This window comes from Schistocerca americana, chromosome 8, assembly GCF_021461395.2.
Source record: "Schistocerca americana isolate TAMUIC-IGC-003095 chromosome 8, iqSchAmer2.1, whole genome shotgun sequence".
NCBI lineage: Eukaryota > Metazoa > Arthropoda > Insecta > Orthoptera > Acrididae > Schistocerca > Schistocerca americana.
In genome coordinates, this window is record NC_060126.1 from 29071846 (window position 1) to 29095372 (window position 23527).

At 44.5% G+C, this 23527-nt stretch overlaps 1 protein-coding gene and 1 pseudogene across 1 annotated transcript in view; both read left to right on the forward strand.

Moving 5' to 3' along the window:
• The first annotated feature begins 3184 nt into the window (after positions 1-3184).
• Positions 3185-23527, forward strand: part of LOC124544633 (dual specificity protein phosphatase 14-like) — a 79787-nt gene continuing 59444 nt past the window's right edge. Inside the window, exon 1 of the mRNA XM_047123239.1 lies at positions 3185-3695. Coding sequence (XP_046979195.1) covers positions 3580-3695 — 116 coding nt within the window. The 5' untranslated portion in view covers positions 3185-3579. The remainder of the gene's footprint in view (positions 3696-23527) is intronic.
• LOC124546148 lies at positions 7089-7206 on the forward strand (annotated as a pseudogene).

Sequence of the window (23527 nt, forward strand, 5' to 3'; positions counted from 1 at the left end):
AACCAGCACAGCATTCAGCCTTAATGATTTAGCGCAGAAGAAAAACATTGTTCACCGTTGCAACTCACAGAATTATGCGATTAGCGAATGGTCAAAGGGGCTGTCCCTGCATTCATCACGAATAATTTTGGTTAACGAAGGGAAAGCTACATCGCAATGCCTCATCTATAGCGACGTGAACTGAGCTTAGCTTCAGCATGCTGTGCAGTACACATATATCTCGATGTGTTAGACAGCAAACATTTAATTTTAAACAATAAAATATCTCGCTCACAAACCTAGGATACAGAGGAGGGTCCGATCTCAACCTTTTTTTCAACATCGATCAAAAAATGGTTCAAATGGCTCTGAGCACTATGGGACTTAACGACTATGGTCATCAGTCCCCTAGAACTTAGAACTACTTAAACCTAACTAACCTAAGGACATCACACAACACCCAGTCATCACGCGGCAGAGAAAATCCCTGATCCCGCCGGGAATCGAACCCGGGAACCCGGGCGCGGGAAGCGAGAACGCTACCGCACGACCACAAGCTGCGGACCAACATCGATCTTCTGACTGGTTTGATGCTGCCTGCCACGAATTACCCTTCTGTGCCAACCTCATCTCGACTATTCACTTTAATAACGTTCTAAGCTCCAACAAGTAATTTATCAATATAATTATTTATTCATTATTAAAGTGTGGATTTTTTTCATAACGATGTCCTTCTGATCCACTGGGTTACAGATATCTTGTCATAAATTTCGTTCAACCCACCTGGATTTGTTATGTTTCATGGCTGAGCTACCATCAGGTAGAGCAACTTTTCATAGATTGTGACAACACCATCGATGAGAGTAGGAAAGTGCACAAAAACGTCTGTATAGTGAGTGAGGAGTAGGGCAGACAGGCACTGGCGGACCCAAGTGGCGAGGATTGCCTGCATAGTTCACGTGGTGAGGGCTCTTCTCAAGCAAGGCAAGGGTCTGGGTCTGGGTCTGGGCGTGAGACCCGCAACAGCGCAGGGTTTTAATCTGCTGAGAAGTTTCTCTACGGCTGTCACTTCACTGTAGAGCTGCACAGGGAGAACCCTAAGGCTGACGACAACATTTCGATGGCTTTTCATAAACATTTTCTGATTATCTTCGTGTGACAGACACGTTGTCACCTGTCGGTCGTTACAGGGCAATTCCGTTACGTCTGATTTCTTAGAGTCATTTATTTTTGTATACGTCAGTGGAATGCGCAGTACGTCCTTTTTGGAAACTGACTTGTTCCATTCACTGAGGTTACTTGCTGTTGGCAACATAATGGCCACTGTACTCTTCTTATTTAAGCTTACATTAGCGACTGCTCTGTTCTGTCTCGGTTTTCTTTATCCGACAATGCTGGAGGTAGGTTTATGTTTATACGCACCAGCACGGTTAACTTCGTATTGACCAGTTGACGGAAGCGCACCTCGTACACTTTTGGTTGCCTTCATGAAATGAAATGCCAGCTGTTCCCGGAAAGCAGGGCAACCACACCACAGCATCAGTCTATGTCTTGAATAATACGTTTCTCTGATTGCGTATTACGCATTTTTTGGCTGTTGTCAAGCTGTTTTCACAGAAACAGAAATAGTGGGGGTAACAAACAAAACAAATCATTACATTATTACCCTGCAAGGAGCCACAAGAGCTCTCAGGTCCCTTATAGAAGATTATTCAAAACTATCCCTGAAAAACGTCGATGTTATTGATGGAATGCGGCTCCACATTGTACATTCGTTTTATTTAGTCGTTTTTGACATATCAAAGCAGTTGTTCATCTCATTGTAAACGCCACAGTCCACGGACTGTATCACTTATCATATTATTACTCTTGCCATAAGGTTTACAACTGATCGGCACTGCTTTACCAGCTGAGACTCCACTACGGGGTGTGGGTACTTGCTTGTTCTCTGCCAACCTCTGCACTGACTCGCCGAGCCAGTTACAGTAGGACCTACAGCTCAAGGCTAACAGACATTGCTAGCGCTGAAAGAAGCGGTACGTGACACGTATAATGTCAGGCCACACTGTGAGTCAATCGCTTCAGCCTTTAGATTTTCAGTGTTGAATTTTACCTATTGACTGTCGGGGCACACTCTCGCCATAGATAACGGAATCATTTATTGTTTCGTTGTGTTCATATTAAACAACGTATTTAGCTTAACATTTTGAAAACGAGAATGTGTCAAAGAGCAGAAATCAGAAACACAGTGAAGCATAGCTCATTGCTGAGTTAGTTATAGTAATCTAGAACGGCAGCTATGGAAAATTTAATAAATATAATAATCTAATATACGTAGGTTCAGCATTCAGTTAAAGATTCTGGTCATGAACCATGAATCATGCTAAGTTCAGTCATATTTTTACACGCATTATACAAACAGTCAATAAATAGGCTGTTTAAACAAAAGCGTAATAGTATTTCCTGAAAGTGCAGAACAGAATACCTCCAGAATATAAGCAATATTTTTGAAAATGAATACAAGAAAATCGCAACCCAATTTTTAATTCCAGTATTTACAGACTGTTGTCCCTTTCCTGCTCAGTTTATCATGCCACAGACAACATAATTTCTGTTGGCAGATGGTTTGCTCCGAATCGAAGATGATGGAAAAATTTTACTGCCGATATTTTGTTACCAACAGATCTTTTATCATAAGAATCCCTTAATTGTTGGTGATATTAACAAATCCTAAAAACAGAATAGTGTACACCGGCTGTACAGAAAGAGAATGCCGGCCAACTGTGCCACGTGATTACGTCACAGTTGTTTACGTGTGATATTTCGCAAACGTGTGCGAGAAAAGATGATGCGCATTCCAGTCGGGAGAACACTAGCACGGCACCAAATGTTTCTCGTCGCCGGCCGACAACGCCGTGCCAGAATAGCCACGCTTCCGAAAGCCGTCTTCGTCGAGAGATGTTTACGCAGCAGAGAGCCTGCGCAGTCGGAACGAGGGACAGCCGGAGAGACCTGCACCCCACGGCTGCCGCAAACCGACTGACTGCTCGCGGCTGTGTGACATCGTGGACGGGTTTTGGGTGGAGGGGGGGAGGGGGGGCGGCCGTGGTTGGCTGGGCGGCGCGGCCGCGGTGGAGGGGGAAAGGAATCCCCGCGTCAGCGAGAAAACAGGTGAGCGCCGCAATGACTGAGTCAGACGCCCCCCAGTCGCGAAGCCAGCGTGAGACGCCACAGAGCTCGTGCTAGCTGCGTCCACGCGTTCAGGGAGCTTCAGTCCCCCGCAGCGGTCCTGGCGCTTCTAACAAGTACTCGCTCTGCTCAGTCCAGGGTTCCTCGCCATTGCAGGAACGCGTACAGCTGAAACAGCAGGAGCTGCGGATCGTTTCTGTCTAGAGAGCACGGCGGTAAAGTCACGGTTTCCATCAGTCCGCAGTGCCGTAAACACTTAATTCACCATCGGGTATAACTGAATTAACTAGTTGCTACACCCTCGCCATCGCTGGATCTGGGATTATAGCCCAGTCCAGTCGCCGGGGTCTCGAGAACAGTTGGGCACACGGTGTACTCCCCAGGCTGAAGTGAGCGTCGTTCTCCGCCACGATGAAAGTACTACAGGAGGACGTGCTGAAGATAGAAGATGCGGACGCCTGCATCATCGCCAAGGATCAGAACGGCCTGCTGCGGCTCGGCGTGTCCGCAGCTGGCGAGTCTGACAAGTAAGTTGCGCCAGCTTTAAGAGACGCCGGACACTTCGGCAATCCAGCTCTCTGAGTTTCTACCTTTCGTTTCAATCCCATAAGCGGTTCTAGCCGCAGAATAGTCTTTCTGATTCGAATACTTCGTCACGTGATGTAACATATGGCCTACTGGTACAGCAATCTTCGTGTTGTGCCTGTCATTGATTTCTATGTAGAATTAAAGCGGTCTGAAAGTAATGCTTAAACTAAAATATCAGAATCACGCTGCTTCCATATTGAAAAGAGCTTACTGGCTCCAACCAATACACGCCCAGCGTGTTCTGGGGCAATTTTCACTTAAACAATTACGGGCACACTGTACGAAATATAGCTAAACTCGTTACGAATGCTGTCTTGTTTTTGATAACATCTACGTATATATTATGGGTTTCACGTAGTAAAACAATATTTGTCTATGTGTTTGAAAGTAATATTATGAGTTCAGAATGTCTTATTTTTTTCTTGATATCTGATCGATCAATAATCACGTACAGAAAAAGTTGCGGTTGCCAGTGGAAAATGTACATAGATGTGGCGCTTCATTACTTGGTTACCTCCGTAACATATGTGCCGTGTTGCTACCTGTCCAAAGGACTACTTTCTTCCCTAACTTGTAGTATTACATTATTTCAAAAGTATGCCTGCAGGCCACATTAAATTGAGGCTGCTTTGTCTGTCTTATTTAGTTTGCACATTGTGGTGGCAAGTGTTTCTTATTAGACTGACAATAGTGGCTCAATCTGCATAGAGATAGTGTAGAAAAACTGTCGATACGTATTTATTACAAACAAGTTTCCCATGACAATGTCTTGCCTCGCGTGTTCTGTTTATAAACGTGATACTTTGAACAGAAATGACTTTCATGCTGAATGCTGATGTATGAAAAGAAGTTACGTGTGGCATTGCTGAATTTAGAGCGCAGTCGTGAGTGGTCAGTGGTAATGAAAACACCTCACGGTTCTTATATTGTAATCAGACAGTACACTAAACAGTAAATTACACATAGCGTCAAATTCCAACAAGCTGCGAAAACTCGCAGCAAATTGTCTAGGGCACGGTTGTGAAGCCCTCCTACATGTAGGCTTAGCTGCAGTACGCATTACGCAGGCAAGCAGAGCAATGTCCGTGTAGACAAATTCCTGTGCGCAGGTCGAGCAATATGTTTGGGCCCTACCTGTAATACGTGTATCGCACGGCCGTGCTACAGTGCCCACGCAATTGTATCACGCACACTGACTCAGACTTCGCACTGGACGCACAGCTGGTGATTACAGTGCGAGCGAAGCCTGAGAACCGGCGCTCACGTGTAGGCACGCCCGCGTCGCGTTGTTACGTCGGCTTCTACCGCCGCGCCATCGGCAATCGATATCCTCGCTACACAGTGCGCCACGCTCAGGCGCTCGCTTTTCCCAGGCGCGCAAATCGGCTTTCCCTTTCATTCCGATTTCCCTCTCTCTGTGTTCCACAACGTACGCTTCTAACATAGGGGAACAGTAGAAGCTCCCATCGCTTCCTGAGATAAACTGTGTCCAAGTGGGGTCCCACAACATTTCAAAATTTCATGAAGTAGCTCTTCTTTAGGAGGCAACTCATTTGACTCGCTTTGGGAGGACGATGGTTCAGATCTTGGTCTGGTTACTCATATTTCGATTTGCTATGGTTTCCCTGAATTGCTTAAGGCCGATACTGGGACGATGCATTTGAATTGGACGCGGCCGGTTACCTGTCCCGTCCGTCCCGAATCCGAGATTGCGTTTTGCCGCTGGTGACCTCGTCATCGACAGGATCTCAGTCTTGGTTTTCTTTCATTAGGGGCTTTAGATTGGGTAAATCGTCTGGCAGTAGCTGCTCAGCACTCAGATGGAGAACAAACGCAAAAATAAAGCATTTGCAGTTTACAGACACACACACACACACACACACACACACACACACACACACACACACACACGCAGACATACATACATACATACGTTGATAGTTTATGAATAGCGAAAGACTGGAAACTGTTGGGAATAATTTCTAGGAAGTCTTTTAACTTATATTAAGTTCCCATGGTTTGTTTACAAATTTGACATATCAGCTGGACGCCTATGTTAAATGTATTCCGTACAACTGCGTACAGTCCTATCCAATAAGGTTTTATAAACCTCGTTAAGAAAAAATAATGTGAAGCAGTTAACTGAGGCCGGCCGCAGTGGCCGAGCGGTTCTAGGCGCTTCACTCTGGAATCGCGAGACCGCTACGGTCGCAGGTTCGAATCGTGACTCGGGCATGGATGTGTGTGGTGTCCTTAGGTCAGTTAGGTTTAAGAAGTTCTAAGTCCATGGGACTGATGACCTCAGATGTTAAGTCCCGCCGGCCGGAGTGGCCGAACGGTTCTTGCCACTACAGTCTGGAACCGCGCGACCGCTACGGTCCCAGGTTCGAATCCTGCCTCGGGCATGGATGTGTGTGATGTCCTTAGGTTGGTTAGGTTTAAGTAGTTCTAAGTTCTAGGAGACTGATGACCTCAGAAGTTAAGTCCCATAGTGCTCATAGCCATTTGTTCATTTGTTAAGTCCCATAGTGCTCAGAGCCATTTGAACCAGTCAGCTGAGTTGGCGCTTGCCAGTGTTGGTCTTGAGAACGGCACAGCATCAGATATGTCTTAAAATTTCTGGTAAAGTACGGTGCACGAAATGTTTTAGCCGTATCGAAAATTTATTGCTGAGTTGTACCAACAAGTCTTTAAGGATACTGCGTCTATTCCACCAGTCAGCTAAAATATTTTCAAGTAGAGAAATATTAACTTTTCCTTCAGTAATATTTATGTATGTAGAAACACTGTGAGCGGTTGGTTTCGAAGCTACCGCGCATCGTTCAGTCGAGGCCCGCACTGCCGCACATCTAGGTCTGCATCGCCACTTCAGTCCTCCAGCTAACGAACTGTGACTGACACCGAACGGCTCCTCGAGTCTCGTAGCAGATTCTGTATATCTGCCATGATCGATTACGCTGTTTCACAGTGGCTGTACGCTTGAACTCAAGTACCAGCAGTATGAGAGTAGTAGTCGCACAAAACATTTGATAAATTGCTGAGAGACAAGCAAAACATTATTTTTCGTAAATCCTTGTACCGGACTTAAAGGTCTTTTGCGGGCAGTGAGATACAAATTAGAACATTTCTTTTCTCTTCTCTTTTTAATGATAGACACGTTTTATACATTGTAAACAATATCGTACAAGTTGGATTGAAAAAAGGCAAACTTTAGTTTATAGCATTTGTAGTTTAGAGAAAGCTTTGTTGACTGGAATATTTTAACTGAAACTCGGAAGGCAGCTGGAATAAAGTATAGGAAGTAAAAAATTATCTACAGCTGTATAGAAACTGGCAACGGCTTTGCCGCAGTGGATACACCGGTTCCCGTCAGATCACCGAAGTTAAGCGCTGTCGGGCGTGGCCGGCACTTGGATGGATGACCATCCAGGCTGCCGTGCGCTGTTGCCATATTTCTGGGTGCACTCAGCCTCGTGATGCCAATTGAGGAGCTACTCGACCGAATAGTAGCGGCTTCGGTCAAGAATACCATCATAACGACCGGGAGAGCGGTGTGCTGACCACACGCCCCTCCTATCCGCATCCTCAGCTGAGGATGATACGGAGGTCGGATGGTCCCGATGGGCCACTTGTGGCCTGAAACGGAGTGCTTTTTTTTTTTTTTTTTTTTTTTTTTTTTTTTTTTTTTTTTTTGCATAGAAACTAAACTGCAGTTGTATGAGTCGAAGTCCACGAAAGAGGAGCAGTAGTCCAGGACAGTAAGGTGTGACTGTATCTTCGTCCCCATGTTATTCAGTCTGTACCATGGTCCAGCGGTTAAGGGAACTAAGGAGAACTTAGGAAACTGGACTAGTGTTTAGGAAGACGAAATAAAAACACTGAGTTTTGATGACGGCATTACAATTCCGTTAGAGAAGGCGAAGGACATGGAATATCAGCTCATCTTAATGGGCAGTACCTTGGGAATGGGCTACATGATAAACATCAGCAAAGTAAAACGTGGGTAACGGCATGTAGTCGAATAAAATCGGGTGTTGCTGACAGAACTAGATTAGGAAATGAGACACTACAATCCATTGAAGAGTTTTGCCAAAGTAAAAAGGATATAAAACGCAGAATGGCAGTAGCAAGAAAAATGTTTCCGAGAAAGAGGAATTCTTTAAGATGTAGTGCAAATTTAAATCTTGGAGAGAACCCTGGCGGAATTTGTTTTTGATGGTTTCTGCGTCCAGAAGTGAGATGTCAACACGAAGAGACTACAAGCTTTTAGAATGTGGTGCTACAGATGAATGTTGAAGATGGCTAGATCGAATAACTAATACTGAATCGAATTGGGGAAAATACATTAATAGAACTTGACTGAAAGAAGGGGTCGGTTGACAGGAAACATCGTCAGATTGGTAATTCATGGAAGAGTGGGCCTAAACATTTTAGATGGAGACCCGGATTTCCCTGCGTTGAGCAGGTCAAAATGGAATGCAAGAGTCCAAAATCCTATCAAGAATTTGAATACAATACTTCACTAGTCTCTGCAGTTGAGTTAGCAATGCTTTCAGACTGCCCCAGCTGATCTCGCAAATGTTGTCAAGACTGCACAATTCGGTGCTCCAGTTCTTCAACCTAACCAATGGACGTGCTGTACACTTCTTTTCCAGGCAGAAAAATCCAGAGAACTGAGTTTGGGCGACGTAGGAGGCCGAGGTACAGTCGCTGCTCAAGCCGTATATCACTGACCACACTGACTGACTCTCTGTTTGTCCCTCAGCAGGAGACCTGGGCTCAGCAGAGACCCTGCTGGCATTGCGTAACATGATGGAGGATAACATGCAAAATGGGAATTTGCTGTAAAGTACTTACGCATTTTACAACAACAAGAAGAGAATGACATCGTAATTTCATTGCGGCTCTCCAGCACGAGGAAGAAAAGGATGTTCATACTACTTTTGCTATACTAGACAGTGAAGATGGTTATTAGGGGACTCCATAAAATAAATCACACATTACTGTTGCGGGCAAAGTAGCTTTTATTGAAAGCTGCACTACAGTTGAAAGTGACAGAGATACGTGACACCAAAAATTCGACATAGTCACCAAATCTCTGTAAGCAATGGTCGAAACTTTCTGTTAATCGTCCAATTCCTCGACGATAGAAATCCTCTGCTTCCTTACAGACCTTTTCGACTGTAGCGCCTAGAACCGCTCGGCCACACCGGTCGGCCGCAGAATTATGCCTCAGTCGGTGACGACAACATTCACCGTATGTCGTCCCCATCGACTACATCTGGTTTGTCACTGACGGTCAGCTTGAAGCTCACAAATCGCCTCCTTCTAATCTGCTAGATTTTGGTGTTTTTGAGAGCAGACGTCTGATTTTTTTTTTTTTCTGGATACACCTGCTAACCTATACCGAGAAAATGTAGAATATTTCTTCAGTGAACAGCATCTGTTATGTGTGGAAGCGACTAACTTTGGTCGATGGCCATAATGCTTCCACTGATAATTTTCTCTTTGGAAATAATTATTTTACTCTATGCAGAGTATCTGCTCCTGTGATTGTAAGCTCACCAGTTGAAATATTAGCTGGGAGACGCTGTAGATAGAGCACAACTGGTCACGTGGCCCTCCGATAGTGACGGCAAGTTCGTTCAGACAACTGTAGTGAACCAATGCAGAAAGACTGATGGATGCGGAGAGCCAGAGTCAGCTGCTCGGAACGCGTGCACCGTGGCCGCAGAGTCATTTTTCTGAGAAACGTAGAGAACGAAGGGTGAATGAAAATGAACTGCTGCGAGGATAGAATGCGAAAATGATGCGGAAGAGAAATTGTAAAATTTTCGTGGTTAAACTAATAAGCCAATTCTGTCGTAGTTGAAAGCATTAAGATCCCTTTAGCCATCATCTGGCAATCCAGATTTAGGTTTTCCGTGGTTTCCGTAAACCACTCCGAGAAAATGCTTGTAAAATCCGGCAAAGATTTACAGAAGCTTGAAACTTACACACAAACTTACCACAATGAAACTATGTCTCTAAATCCTGCAAAATCCCAATGACATTCTTCCCGTACGCAAAGTACACCAGCAGTAAGATGCAATGGATGCCTTCACTGTGTGATAACAATGAAATGTTACTGACGCCAGCGGCTCTAAAGATGAGTTACTTAACAGAAGTTTCCGAAATTCCTTCAGCAAAGAAGACGAAGTAACTGTTCCAGAATACGAAGCAAGAACAACTGCCAACATGAGTAACTTAGACGGAGACGTCCACTGTTCAATGAAGCAGCTTAAATCATTTAATAAAGGCAAGGCGGCCATTCCAGATGCTATATGAGATACGCTGGTACAATAGATAAATGCTTAGCAATCATATACAGCCGCTTGCACGTCGAATGATCCCTTCGTAAAGACCGGAAACTTACATGTCGCACACCAGTACTTATGATAGGAAATAGGAGTAATCCACTCAATTGCAGACCCATTTTTATAGCGTCGATTTGCAGTAATTTTTGGAAGAATATACTTGTTCCAACATTATCAACTATCTCGGAGAAGACGATTTATTGACAAATAGTCAACACAGATGCCTCCCCCCCCCCTCCCATGAACCATAGACCTTGCCGTTGGTAGGGAGGCTTGCGTGCCTCAGCGATACAGATAGTCGTACCGTAGGTGCAACCGCAACGGATGTGTATCTGTTGAGAGGCCAGACAAACGTGTGGTTCCTGAAGAGGAGCAGCAGCCTTTTCAGTAGTTGCAGGGGCAACAGTCTGGATGATTGACTGATCTGGCCTTGTAACACTAACCAAAACGGCCTTCCTGTTGTGGTACTGCGAACGGCTGAAAGCAAGGGGAAACTACTGCCGTAATTTTTCCCGAGGGCATTCAGCTTTACTATATGGTTAAATGATGATGGCGTCCTCTTGGGTAAAATATTCCGGAGGTAAAATAATCCCCCATTTGGATCTCCGGGTGGGGACTACTCAGGAGGATGTCGTTATGAGAAGAAACACAACTGGCGTTCTACGGATCGGAGAATGGAATGTCAGATCCCTTAATCGGGCACGTACGTTAGAAAATTTAAAAAGGGAAATAGATAGGTTAGAGTTAGATATAGTGGGAATTAGCGAAGTTCGGTGGCAGGAGGAACAAGACTTTTGGTCAGGCGAATACAGGGTTATAAATACAAAATCAAATAGGGGTAATGCAGGAGTAGGTTTAATAATGGAATAAAATAGGAATGCGGGTAAGCTACTACAAACAGCATAGCGAGCGCATTATTGTGGCCAAGATAGATACGAAGCCCATGCCTACCACAGTAGTACAAGTTTATATGCCAACTAGCTCCGCTGATGACGAAGAGATTTATGAGATGTATGATGAGATAAAATAAATTATCAGATAGTGAAGGGACACGGAAATTTAATGGGTAACTGGAATTCGATAGTAGGAAAAGGAAGAGAAGGAAACGTAGTAGCTGAATATGGAATGGAGGTAAGGATTGAAAGAGGAAGCCGCCTGGTAGAATTTTGCACAGAGCGTAGCTTAATCATAGCTAACACTTGGTTCAGTCATAAAAGAAGGTTGTATACATGGAAGAAGCCTGGAGATACTGAGAGGTTTCAGATAGACTATGTAATGGTAAGATAGAGATTTAGGAACCAGGTTTTAAATCGTAAGACATTTCCAGGGGCAGATGTGGACTCTGACCACAATCTATTGGTTATGAATTGTAGATTAAAACTGAAGAAATTGCAAAAAGGTGAGAATTTAAGGAGATGGGATCTGGATAAACTGACAGAACCAGAGGTTGTACAGAGTTTCAGGGAGAGCATTAGGGAACGATTGACAGGAATGGGGGAAAGAAATACAGTAGAAGAAGAAAGGGTAGCTTTGAAAGATGAAATAGTGAAGGCAGCAGAGAATCAAGTCGGTAAAAAGACGAGGGCTGATAGAAATCCTTGGATAACAGAAGAGATACTGGATTTGATTGATGAATGGAGAAAATACAAAAATGCAACAAATGAAGCAGGCGAAAAGGAATACAAACGTCTCAATAATGAGGTCGACAGGAAGGGTCAAATGGTTAAGCAGGGATGGCTAGAGGACAAATGTAAGGATGTAGAGGCTTATCTCACTAGGGGTAAGATAGATACTGCCTACAGGAAACTTAAAGAGACCTTCGGAGAAAAGAGAACAACTGGTATGAATAACAAGAGCTGTGATGGAAACCCAGCTCTAAGCAAAGAAGGGAAAGCAGAAAGGTGGAAGGAGTACATGGAGGGTCTATACAAGGGCGATGTAATTGAGGACAATATTATGAAAATGGAAGAGGACGTAGACAAAGATAAAATGGAAGCTATGATAATGCGGGAAGAATTTGACAGAGCACTGAAAGATCTAAATCGAAACAAGGCCCCGGGAGTTGACAACATTCCATTAGAACTACTGACAGCTTCGGGAGAGCCAGCCCTGACAAAGCTCTACCATCTGGTGAGCAAGATGCACGAGACAGGCGAAATCACCTCACACTTCAAGAAGAATATAATAATTCCAATCCCAAAGAAAGCAGGTGTTGACAGATGTGAAAATTACCGAACTGTCAGTTTTATAAGTCACAGCTACAAAATACTAACACGAATTCTTTACAGACGAATGGAAAAACTGGTAGAAGCCGACCTCGGAGAAGATCTGTTTGGATCTCGTAGAAATGTTGGAACACGTAAGGCAATACTGACCCTACGACCTATCTTAGAAGAAAGATTAAGGAAAGGGAAACCTATGTTTCTAGCATTTGTAGACTTAGCGAAAGCTTAGGACAATGTTGACTGGAATACTCTGTTTCAAATTCTGAAGGTGGCACGGGTAAAATACAGGGAGCGAAAGGCTATTTACAATTTGTACAGAAGCAAGATGGCAGTTGTAAGAGTCGAGGGGCATGAAAGGGGAGCAGTGGTTGGGAAGGGAGTGAGACAGGGTTGTAGCCTATCCCCGATGTTATTCAATCTATATATTCAGCAAGCAGTAAAGGAAGCAAAAGAAAAATTCGGAGGAGGAATTAAAAATCCATGGAGAAGAATTAAAAACTTTTAGGTTCGCCTATGACATTGTAATTCAGACAGAGATAGCAAAGGACCTGGAAGAGCAGCTGAACAGAATGGACAGTGTCTTGAAAGGAGGATATATGAAGAACATCAACTAAAGCAAAACGAGTATAATGGAATGTAGTCGAATTAAATCAGGTATGCTGAGGGTATCAGATTAGGAAATGAGACGCTTAAAGTAGTAAATGCGTTTTGCTATTTGTGGAGAAAAATAACTGATGACGGTCGAAGTAGAGAGGATATAAAATATAGACTGGCAATAGCAAGGAACGTGTTTTTGAAGAAGAGAAATTTGTTAACATCGATTATAGATTTAAGCATCAGGAAGTCGTTTCTGAAAGTATTTGTATGGAGTGTGGCCATGTATGGAAGCGAAACGTGGACAATAAACAGTTTAGACAAGAAGGGAATAGAAGTTTTCGAAATGTGGTGCTACAGAAGATTGCTGAAGATTAGGTGGGTAGATCACATAACTAATGAGGAAGTTAATGAATAGAATTGGGGAGAAGAGAAAATTGTGACACTACTTGACTAGAAGAACAGATCGGTTGGTAGGACATATCTGAGGCATCAAGGGATCACCAATTTAGTATTGGAGGGCAGTGTGGAGGGTAAAAATAGTAAAGGGAGACCAAGAGATGAATGCACTCACCAAATTCATAAGGATGTAGGTTGCAGTAGGTATGGGGATATAAAGAAGCTTGCACAGGATAGAGTTGCATGGAGAGCTGCACTAAACCAGTTTCTGGACTGAAGACCACAATAATAACAACATCTTCAGGCCTCATAGGCATCTCTGAAAAATAAACGATATTGGCATACTGGGCCATATGGTACTGAGTTTATTTTTGAGGGATGTATATGGGGTCTGAATATGGCGTAATGGAATATCGAAACTGATAGCAAAAGTAACATGAAATAACATCTCAACTGCATAGCTGTTGGCGCATTGCATTGTTAAATACTAGACCAGTTGCTGTCCCATGTCCACAATGGATCAACAATCTGACGTCCTGTCCTGAATCACATACTATCCCATAATTTCCGGAGGAATGAAGTTTACATCAGAGAATACAACAAACACTGGACTACTGGTGCATTGTGACATGCCTGACTCAGAATCAACAGGCTTCGTTCAAGACATTCTCCCCATGCCCTTGCGCACTGTCTCACTGAGGTTAAAGTGTGGGAATTACTTTTTCCACTAATAATACCGCACTTTCACTGGCCACTTCACCGTCCATCACCTTGTCTTACTGGGGTTTCAATAGAATCTGCTGTCGACTAAATGTTCTGGGCATTGTTATGACAGTCTGTGGTCTTTAGCTTCAGTTATCAGTGTAACTGTACGTGTTTACGTTATCAGATCTTATTCGGGGAGGAAATACTACAGACAATGGAATGAATCGAAAACCTAATCGAGTGAAGCAAACAGCAGCACATTATCAGCAATAAAATATACAGAAGACAGTATATTTACAAACTTAAATGAAACCAGCAGAATAGCAGAAGGTTCCAGAAATAAATTAAATCCAAATCTGAATATTCGCTCTCTTGATACTCTGCCACTTAGTGGACAGTAATTAAAAGGTTCACATCAAAGACATACGGAAAATAATGAAGTTTATAAAGAAGAGAGAGCAAGACAAAAGTTGAACTAGGTCCGAAATGGCAGAGACAAGACATTCTTCGGGGATGTCAGCCGCAAAGAAACCCATTTTCTAGTTCAAAACATGTGACGAACGAATAGCATATGTGTCCTTTCAGGCGCTAGTCGCGAGGGGCCGTTGAGATCCCGTATGGCGTTGTGGCCGTCCTGAATGCATTGGTTCCGTATTGACGCAACGGTCGTCGGAAGCTGACTACCGTGAGGACAATGCCGCGGAAGCACAACCTGCCGTCTCAGTGGGACACACGAGCCGGCAGACGCTTCTCCTCGTTACACGAGGCCTTCCATGATTGTCTCGCAAAAAATCAGCATCCAGATGCGATTCTTGAATGAGAAACCGGCTGTTGTGTATTGAATGTGGTTGGTGTTATCCTTATCTACTTTGTGCTGGCATATCCGAGCAAGTCAGACACTTACTAGGAGAGGTCCCAAGCGGTGGGATAGACTTTTCAGAATAGTCCATACAGTGATGTAGGTTAAGGTCCTGGTATTACTCTCTGCAATCATTCGCCCTGGTCGGGCACCGCTTGCGAGTAATTGACGAAAAAATAGTTTGGAATTTTGCGTGATGCTTGAAAATAGGAATTAGTCGCAAGGTGAAAGCGTAGTGTAATGGTTGTAGTACGAGACTCGTCTGCAGGAGGCGTTATGGGTTCGAATCTCATTAGGTACTTTGAAATCGTTTATTTTTAAAATGTAGAAATGACTTCGATAATTATTTTTATTCAGTTAATTGGTTTAAATGTGGTTTTTTATCTTTATTGCTTTGTCATGTAATTTTGATCACCGTATTAAATTATTCAGTTGCTTTCATTTTTAATTGCCATCATTCGTTTTCCAGGGAGGGGGGACTTTGTGTACGTGATTTTAACTATCACTATGTACTAACGTCGATTTAATTTCCACAGTTTCGTCATGCTGTGTTTTCATTCATGTTATCGCATTCATTATTTACACTCCTCGTTTTGCTTGAATTTCGCTGTAAGTATAATCCCTTCTTTCATTTAAATCTTCATCTGTGTTATTTTGTCCGCTGTCCAACAAGCATTTTCGTTTTAAATGCTTGCATGATAATTACCATCCACGAAAATTTACACACATCACTGCCCATACAAATACGTTACGTCGACTTTTGTTTCTTAACCGACAGTTTGGCATTTTCAAATGTTTAGATAATGTCATAGATGAATAACAATATTTAAATAATTAACTTCACATGCACTAACAATCTAAAGGGGAAACGAATGATGGGAATTATCAATCAGAGCAAATGGAAAAGTTAATACTGTGATTTAAATAACTTGACAAATAAACAGAAATTTAGAAAATTGTATTTAAACCAGTCACCTCAATGAAACAAATTATAAGAAACGTTTCGATAAAGATTTAGAACCAACATCCTCTAGCACTACGATCAGATCAGCCCAATTTTAAAAATTAAAGTATCACCGAATATTCCGAAATTATTTTCGACAGTTACTCGCAAACCATGTTTGCAGGGACCTTAACTTACATCAGCACACAGATAGTTTCAAGAAGCGGACCCCGGTGCTGGGGACCTCTGGTGGTTAGCCAGCGCACTCGGCGCTGGCAAGTCGGTCCCAGACGCCGGCCACGGTTCGGCAGCGGCCGGCCTTGCCGCTGGCAGCCCGCCAGCCGCCCTCAGGAGGACCTTCGCCGGCCCGTCTCCGCCTGTTGGCGAGCTGATTTGTACCGCCGTCTAATTGGTCACGGCTGCCTATCTCTGCACCGCTAAAAGCGCGCGCGCGAAATCACAGAGCCTATCGATACGGCGGCCAAGTTCCCGACGCACGCCGGGCACGGAGAGTCGCAGAGGACGCCGGCTGCATTTAGAGCCAGTGCTGCAAACCCCGTTCTGAACTACCTACCTTGTGTCCGTTTGTATTCCTCTTTGCTCTGTCTTCTTTAAGATATTGCTGCAAATTTCAATGCTGGGCCATCAACTAGTGTCAGCGTGCGAACCAGTCAACGAAACATCATCGATATGGGCTTTCGAAGCCGAAGGCCCATTCATATGCCGTTGATGACTGCACCACACAAAGCTTTACGCCTCACCTGGGTCTGTCAACACTGACATTGGACTATTGCTTACTGGAAACATGTTGCCTGGCGATCGCGTCTCGTTTCAAATTGTATCGAGCGGATGGATGTGCACGGGTATGGAGACAACCTCATTGATCCATGGACCCTGCATGTCAACAGCGGACTGTTAAAGCTGGTGGAGGGCCTATAATGGTTGTGCAATTGGAGTATAATGAGGCCCCTTATACGTCTAGATACGACTCCGACAGGTGACACATTCGTAAGCATCCTGTCTCATCACCTGAATCCATTCATGTCAATTGCGCATTCCGACAGGCTTGGGAATTTCCAGCAGGACGATGCGGCATCCCACACGTCTCCAGAATTGCTGCAGAGTGGCTTCACGAGCAGTCTTTTGAGTTTAAACACTTCCGCTCGCCACAAAACTCCTCAGACATGTACATTATTGATTATATCTGGGATGCCTTGCAACCTTGTCGTACTCTTACGGATTTATGGACACCCCTGCAGGATTCATGGTGTCATTTCCAGTCCATGTCACGTCGTGTTGGCCCACTAAGTGTATTATTACTGCAAAAAATGAGCAGAACCTTTTCGTAGGAGATTTAATGTAGCTAACATTTGCCCCTTGCATACGTTTTCGCTGGAGGTCCAGTTTTCGAGTTATTCAAGAAAACCTCGTTTGGAGGTCACTTTCGTCTGTTTTTCTTCGATAATCCGACAACTACAGTCTCTAGCGAAAACATACCACTCTACAAAATTCACCTGCATTAGATTTCATACAAAAAGGTATTGTTCATTTTCTTCTGCAGGACTAACAGTACACATAGTGAACGAGAGAATATGAAAATCTTGCTTACGGCGTTAGAAGGCCTTGAGGGTTGCATGAAACCTAGGGGTAGGGGCGCGCGAATCACTCTGTACAAGCAGAGCATGGAGGAATCGGCAATAATTCCAGTATAATACGAGGCCCGTGCGCGAAAATCCACTTCGAGTGGAAACGCTGTATGTCCAAGCGCCTGGGACTGAGCATTTTGGAAACCTAGAAGCAGGTCGGCCATTTGCGTGATGCTGTGGTATCGATGAAAATTGGTTGAAGGACATCATAACTAGGAATAGGCGACAGTCTTGGAATTCCACGCCTAATCACAGAACTTAGAGGTCGGAGGTTTACACGCTCTGTGGAGGAAGACAGGAGATGTTCGCGGCAGACCTGACGACAGAGAATAATGCTGGTGTAGACACGTGTCTTTCGGAGCAGACTGTTCGGCTGAGTCACTGAACGTGGGGATTCCACAGCAAAGACTCCTAGCCTATATGTTCTTATGTTGACCTGGAACTTGGAGAATTCCGACTGCAGTGGACAAGGAATTATAGAGATTTGACCGTGGATCAGTGTTAACTTGACGCCTGATGGGAGGACTCAGGTTTCTTGTAACACTACTTTGACCATCGTGTCCGGGCACGCCGTCACCCTGGCGCACAGTTGATCGAAACGTGCACTGCGCTACGGACGCACGCTGGTGGAGGCAGTATTAGGCTGTTGGGGGACATTCGTTTGGGCTTCAGTAGGACTGTGGTAATAATCAAAAGTACTGTGATGCTTGTGGACGACACGAACACTATTCCGGACCACCTGCATCCATCCATGCTTGATGACTTCCCCCAGTGGCAACTACATTCCAGCAGCATAACTGACTGTGCTACATGGCCACCTTCTGCTCTAAAGTCTCTTCACTATGTCCATGTTTTTTGAGACGGTTGCGGGACTCGGCTGTTCGATACACGACGTAAAAAAAAAAATGGTTCAAATGGCTCTGAGCACTATGGGACTCAACTGCTGAGGTCATTAGTCCCCTAGAACTTAGAACTAGTTAAACCTAACTAACCTAAGGACATCACAAACATCCATGCCCGAGGCAGGATTCGAACCTGCGACCGTAGCGGTCTTGCGGTTCCAGACTGCAGCGCCTTTAACCGCACGGCCACTTCGGCCGGCATACACGATGTAAAATTAAACCTATTTTATTTGGCTATCAGTTTCAGCGTTTTACTACGCCATCTTCAGGCCCCTGCCCGACGTGTAGGAAGATGCTACCTCGGTTGTGATCAAAACAGGGGCCGTAAAACCTGTATTAGTAGACTTCTGCTTCCTATAGCGATCATCCGCAGTAAAGGGTGAGGAGCTTGATACTCAACACAGGTTGGTATCTTGGACACCAAATTCGCCTGAACTGAACCAGATGCACCACGTCTGCGATGCTACAGACCAGCGGTCCGTAATTTACGGGAATTGCGTAACCTGTACATAGATATATGGCGCCACGTACCTCCAGAAACTACTGAGGACTTGTCAAATCCTTGCCACGCGGAATCCCTCCTGTAATGTGTTCCTTAGGTGGACCAGCATACTATTCTAGCAGGTGGTCCAAGGAATCATTGATGTAAGTGACTGTGGAGTATGTGCTATCATATTTGTGTTGTATGTTGATGTGAGAAGGAAGAGAATAAAACTCGGTCCCAATACATTACATATTTTTCTTCATAGCACGAAGGAAGTAGCCTAGCTTTAAAGACCCAATCTGATGTGCACAATAGTATCAACAGGATCACGTGCTAACCCACTATGACACACTGTGGAGATGCTTGGCACTAAGTCTTATGATTGTCCTCCGCTTTCTTTGTCCTCCACTATCCGGCCAAATGCTGGATGTGAAAATACCATAGAGCAGCTGGATTTCAACCGCTTCCCTCCTAGCCCATCTCCACTGTATAGGCGTCCGTTACGGATCTCCGCTATGGAGGAGGGTGGCATGCTGATTACGTAGAGAAACAATAAAACTTATTAAGCACACAGCAAGCGGCACAACGTTCTTCTGTTTTCAGATAATTGTGTTTTGAACAACGTTGACACGGAATCGATAGACAAGAAGAAATTTTATGGAGAAGTATGCACGTCGTTGACACGACAAGAAACGCTACTCTTTTGGGAGTAATAAGCTAAAGGTCGATCACATTCTGTCTGCCTCACACTACTCAGGAACAAATGAGCGTAGTCAAAAAACCGGAGTATACTTACTGCACGACATATCAGATGAGCTACGCAGCAATCTAAAGCTTATTCAGAAAATCATAGAAAAAGGTTATCAAGGACTGCCAGTGAAGAAACTTATTTCATATTAATAAACAAATATCAAAAATTTCACAAGTAAATGGTAAAATGTTGATATGGGGGACCGTAATTGCCACACAGACTTTAGTGTGATGCTGCATCCTCTCCATGATGCAGTTCAACAACTCATTTTTCAATCATATTATGGGTTAGCATGATAACATTTTTATACAGATGTTTCTTCTACTCGTCATCTCAGTAACTTCATTCCTACGTTTGAGTTTTATTTGTATGTCATTCTGTTATTTGCTACGTCAGCATCTTCCATCTGTTACTCTACATAATCGCCGCTCCATCTTAGACATTTGTCGTAGTGTGGTACCAGCTTTCCACTACCCTCGTCGTAGAAGACAGCCGACTATGATTATGGGCAATTCCCTTCACTGGTCTGCATGTCGTTTATCGGTGCCAAAATGTTGTCCTCATAGCCAGGGGTTCATGTGATCGACAGGTGAAAATCAGAGAGAACCAGTTTCGACCTGTATGGTGAGTAATGAAGACTTCCCGTCGAAAGCGTTGAACCTGCAGTGTGCTGCCGAAAATTATCACGAAGCAGAAAACGTGCGGCAGTTACGTTATGTGTACTGCATGAAATCAAACGAAACCTCTAAGCAGGAACTCATACTTAGTGCGAGATGTTATTTTCTATGCATCTTTATGTGTCCACTGTGCACTCACGTGACTCACTGTGCACCCACGTGACGCGACAGACAAACATATTAGGGGCACTGTGCAACACGTCCATGCAAAGATTCACCATATTTTCAATGTGGTTTTAACTTCGTGACTCATAAGAGGTGGAAAAAAATAGCCTACATATCCACACATCAAAAAAAGTTTTGCATCAACTCAGTTCTGAGAGTTCCGGAACCTATACAGAAAATTGGAATACAGATAAGCACAAACATCATTTCCCCCCTTTTTATTGCTCAAGAAAACCACACATTGCATGTTGTACCACTATACAGTGAGACCTTCAGAGGTGGCAATCGAGACTGCTGTACACACCAGTAGTGGAGCTAGACCAGTGTGAGTGCACTTCGTTAGTGCGGGTTGCTTACATGAGGGGCAGGTATACACTCAGGGGCAAACCTATTGCTCTCCTTTGATTGACAGTTACTTAACCTATTGTTCTCCTTTGATTGACAGGTACTTAACCTATTGTTCTGTTAAGTGATTTCTCATGTCACCGCATTTCCTTTTGATTGACAGGCACTTAATCTATTATCCCCCAATCCCCTCCCCTCCTCCAAATCCTTCCCCCTGTCGCTGCTACAAGTACATTTCAGCTCTCAGTTATTGGAATAGGCCCCCTCTCATTCTTATCAATTTGATTAACTACTTAATTAAATTGATCAATTATTTAAACTCTCTATCGGGAAAGTGACACACCGCCCTGCCACACCCCTACTCCTGGCGAGAATTTCAAACTCCATCAGGATAATGCAACAGATTTCTACAACCTAAGAAAAATGGCGGGAAGATAGATCAATTGGGGTACATCCACTAACCTAAGTCATCCGACCACCACCTCTTCCTAGGGATTGGCGGGAAGTCTGAATTTTCGAGGGAAGATAGGTCACTAGGGCTATCTCTATAAACCTAAGAAAATGGCTGGAAAGACAGGACGCTTCACCACAAGGTCCAGGCCTAGTACACAGTACCACCACTAGAGGACATGTCAGACCTTCCGTGATGTAACCCAATACAGTGGGTGAAAATGGTGGAAAACAGTGTTTGCCATAAGGTCTACACAGTACTGCCACCAGAGAGCACTTCCGTCTGTTCCATTACATAAACCAAGATGGCTGTTTGGAGGGGAAAATGACTCAGCCAGTGGTGGGCTGCTAGAGAGAAGAAGGAGTGTACTTTATTTATTATGGAACCAATTATTTAGGGATGGATTTTGAAGGATAGTAGTATCACACTGTACAAAACACATGCTCTGGCATGCTTGGGGTCATGCCACGTAACCCATGGACCTGTGAACTACTCCTAAATAATGCACTACAAACAACTCCTAAATTACCAAAATAATTTCGGGACAGACCTGGAAACTGGTTCTATATAATGCAGCACACTGACGTGTAGACACACTCAGTACTTGTAACCTGTCCAAATAACACATAGTGCAGCCTACAGACCAGCTCGCAAAATAATGCAACAGTCACCCACAGGCACCGCCCGCCGCCCAATGTCCACTGGACCACACACACTCCCAGAATTCGAGATGCACTAGCAGCCACTGTGAAATGATGCACAGGAGCTGCGAACATGAGGCGGTGGCACCCTTTTCGTACTTGACACCCCAGAAATCACTCTCGAAATACGTGGTCACCTAGGCAACGTTGCTGACGTGACTTCACGCGAGCGAGGACATATTTGCAGAGCAGAGATGACCCAAGGGCGTGTGCACCTCCACTCCATCTAAAGGACTCCCCAAACATGCTTGCTAATTGTCTACTTTCGAAATCATTCACTGCACACCCGTTCACTAAATAATGCAACAAACACCAAAACAACTACTAAATCCTCAAACCATATTTCATGTCTAATGCTCACAGCACTTAAACAGCAGGGAAAAAGTCCAGTGCACAAACATTCAGTGCCTGTAAGGAACGCTTTAGAACTATCATCAATTGCAGCTATCAGGGCCAGCCAGCGTGAGCCACCACAGGAGCACTGCCGACGGCATGTGAAAGTCCTTAGACTGTTATACTGACATTTTGCAGCGAAATGTTCGTCCTCGTCAATATACATCTCAGAAACGTTAAACGTTGACACTGCTAAAAAGCCCGTGCAGTCATGCGAACCTGAAAGTGTACCTGTAGCAACAAGGGGGTAAGAGGATTGTGGGAGGGGATGGGGTGGGGGGGGGGGGGCGACAGGTTAAATGCCTGTCAATGAAAAGGAAATGGGTATGACAAGGAAAAGCACTTAACAGAACGATAATTTAAGTACCTGTAAATCAAAAGAGAACAATAGGTTAAGTGCCTGTAAATCAACGGAGAACAGTAAGTTTGCCCCTGAGTGCATACCTGCTCCTCACATAGGCAATCCACATTAACAAAATGCGCTCGCAACAGCCTAGCTCCACTACTCACACCGGTATCTCTAATACACAGTAGCACATCCTCTTATATTGATGCAAGCCTGTATTTGTCATGGCATGCTATCGAGGCACTGTACAGCGATTCAGTGCAGATCCCTCTGAGTGGTTGGTGGGTCACATCGTCCATAAACAGCCCCTTTCAATCCATCCCAGGCATGTTCGACTGGAGAACGTGCTGGCCACAAGAGACGTCGTAATCCTGAAGGAAGTCATACACAAGATGTGCATGATGGCGGTGCGAATTGTCGTCCATGAAGACGGATGCCTCGCCAATATGCTACCGATATGGTTGCACTATCGGAGGATGCCATTCACGTGTCGTACAGCCATTACAGCGCCATCCATAACCCCAAGTGGCGTACGTCGGCCCCACATAATGCCACCCCAAAACAGCAGGGAACCTCCGCCTTGCTGCACTCGCTGGACAGTGTGTCCAAGGCGTTCAGCCTAACTGGGTTGGTTCCAAACACGTCTCCGACGTTTGTCTGGTTGAAGACATATGCAACACTCATCGGTGAAGAGAACGTGGTACCAATCCTGATCGGTCCATTCACCATGTGGTTGGCCCCATCTGTACCACGCTGCATGGTGTCGTGGTTGCAAAGACGGACCTCGCCATGGACGCCAGGGGTGAAGTTTTGCATCATGCAGTCTATT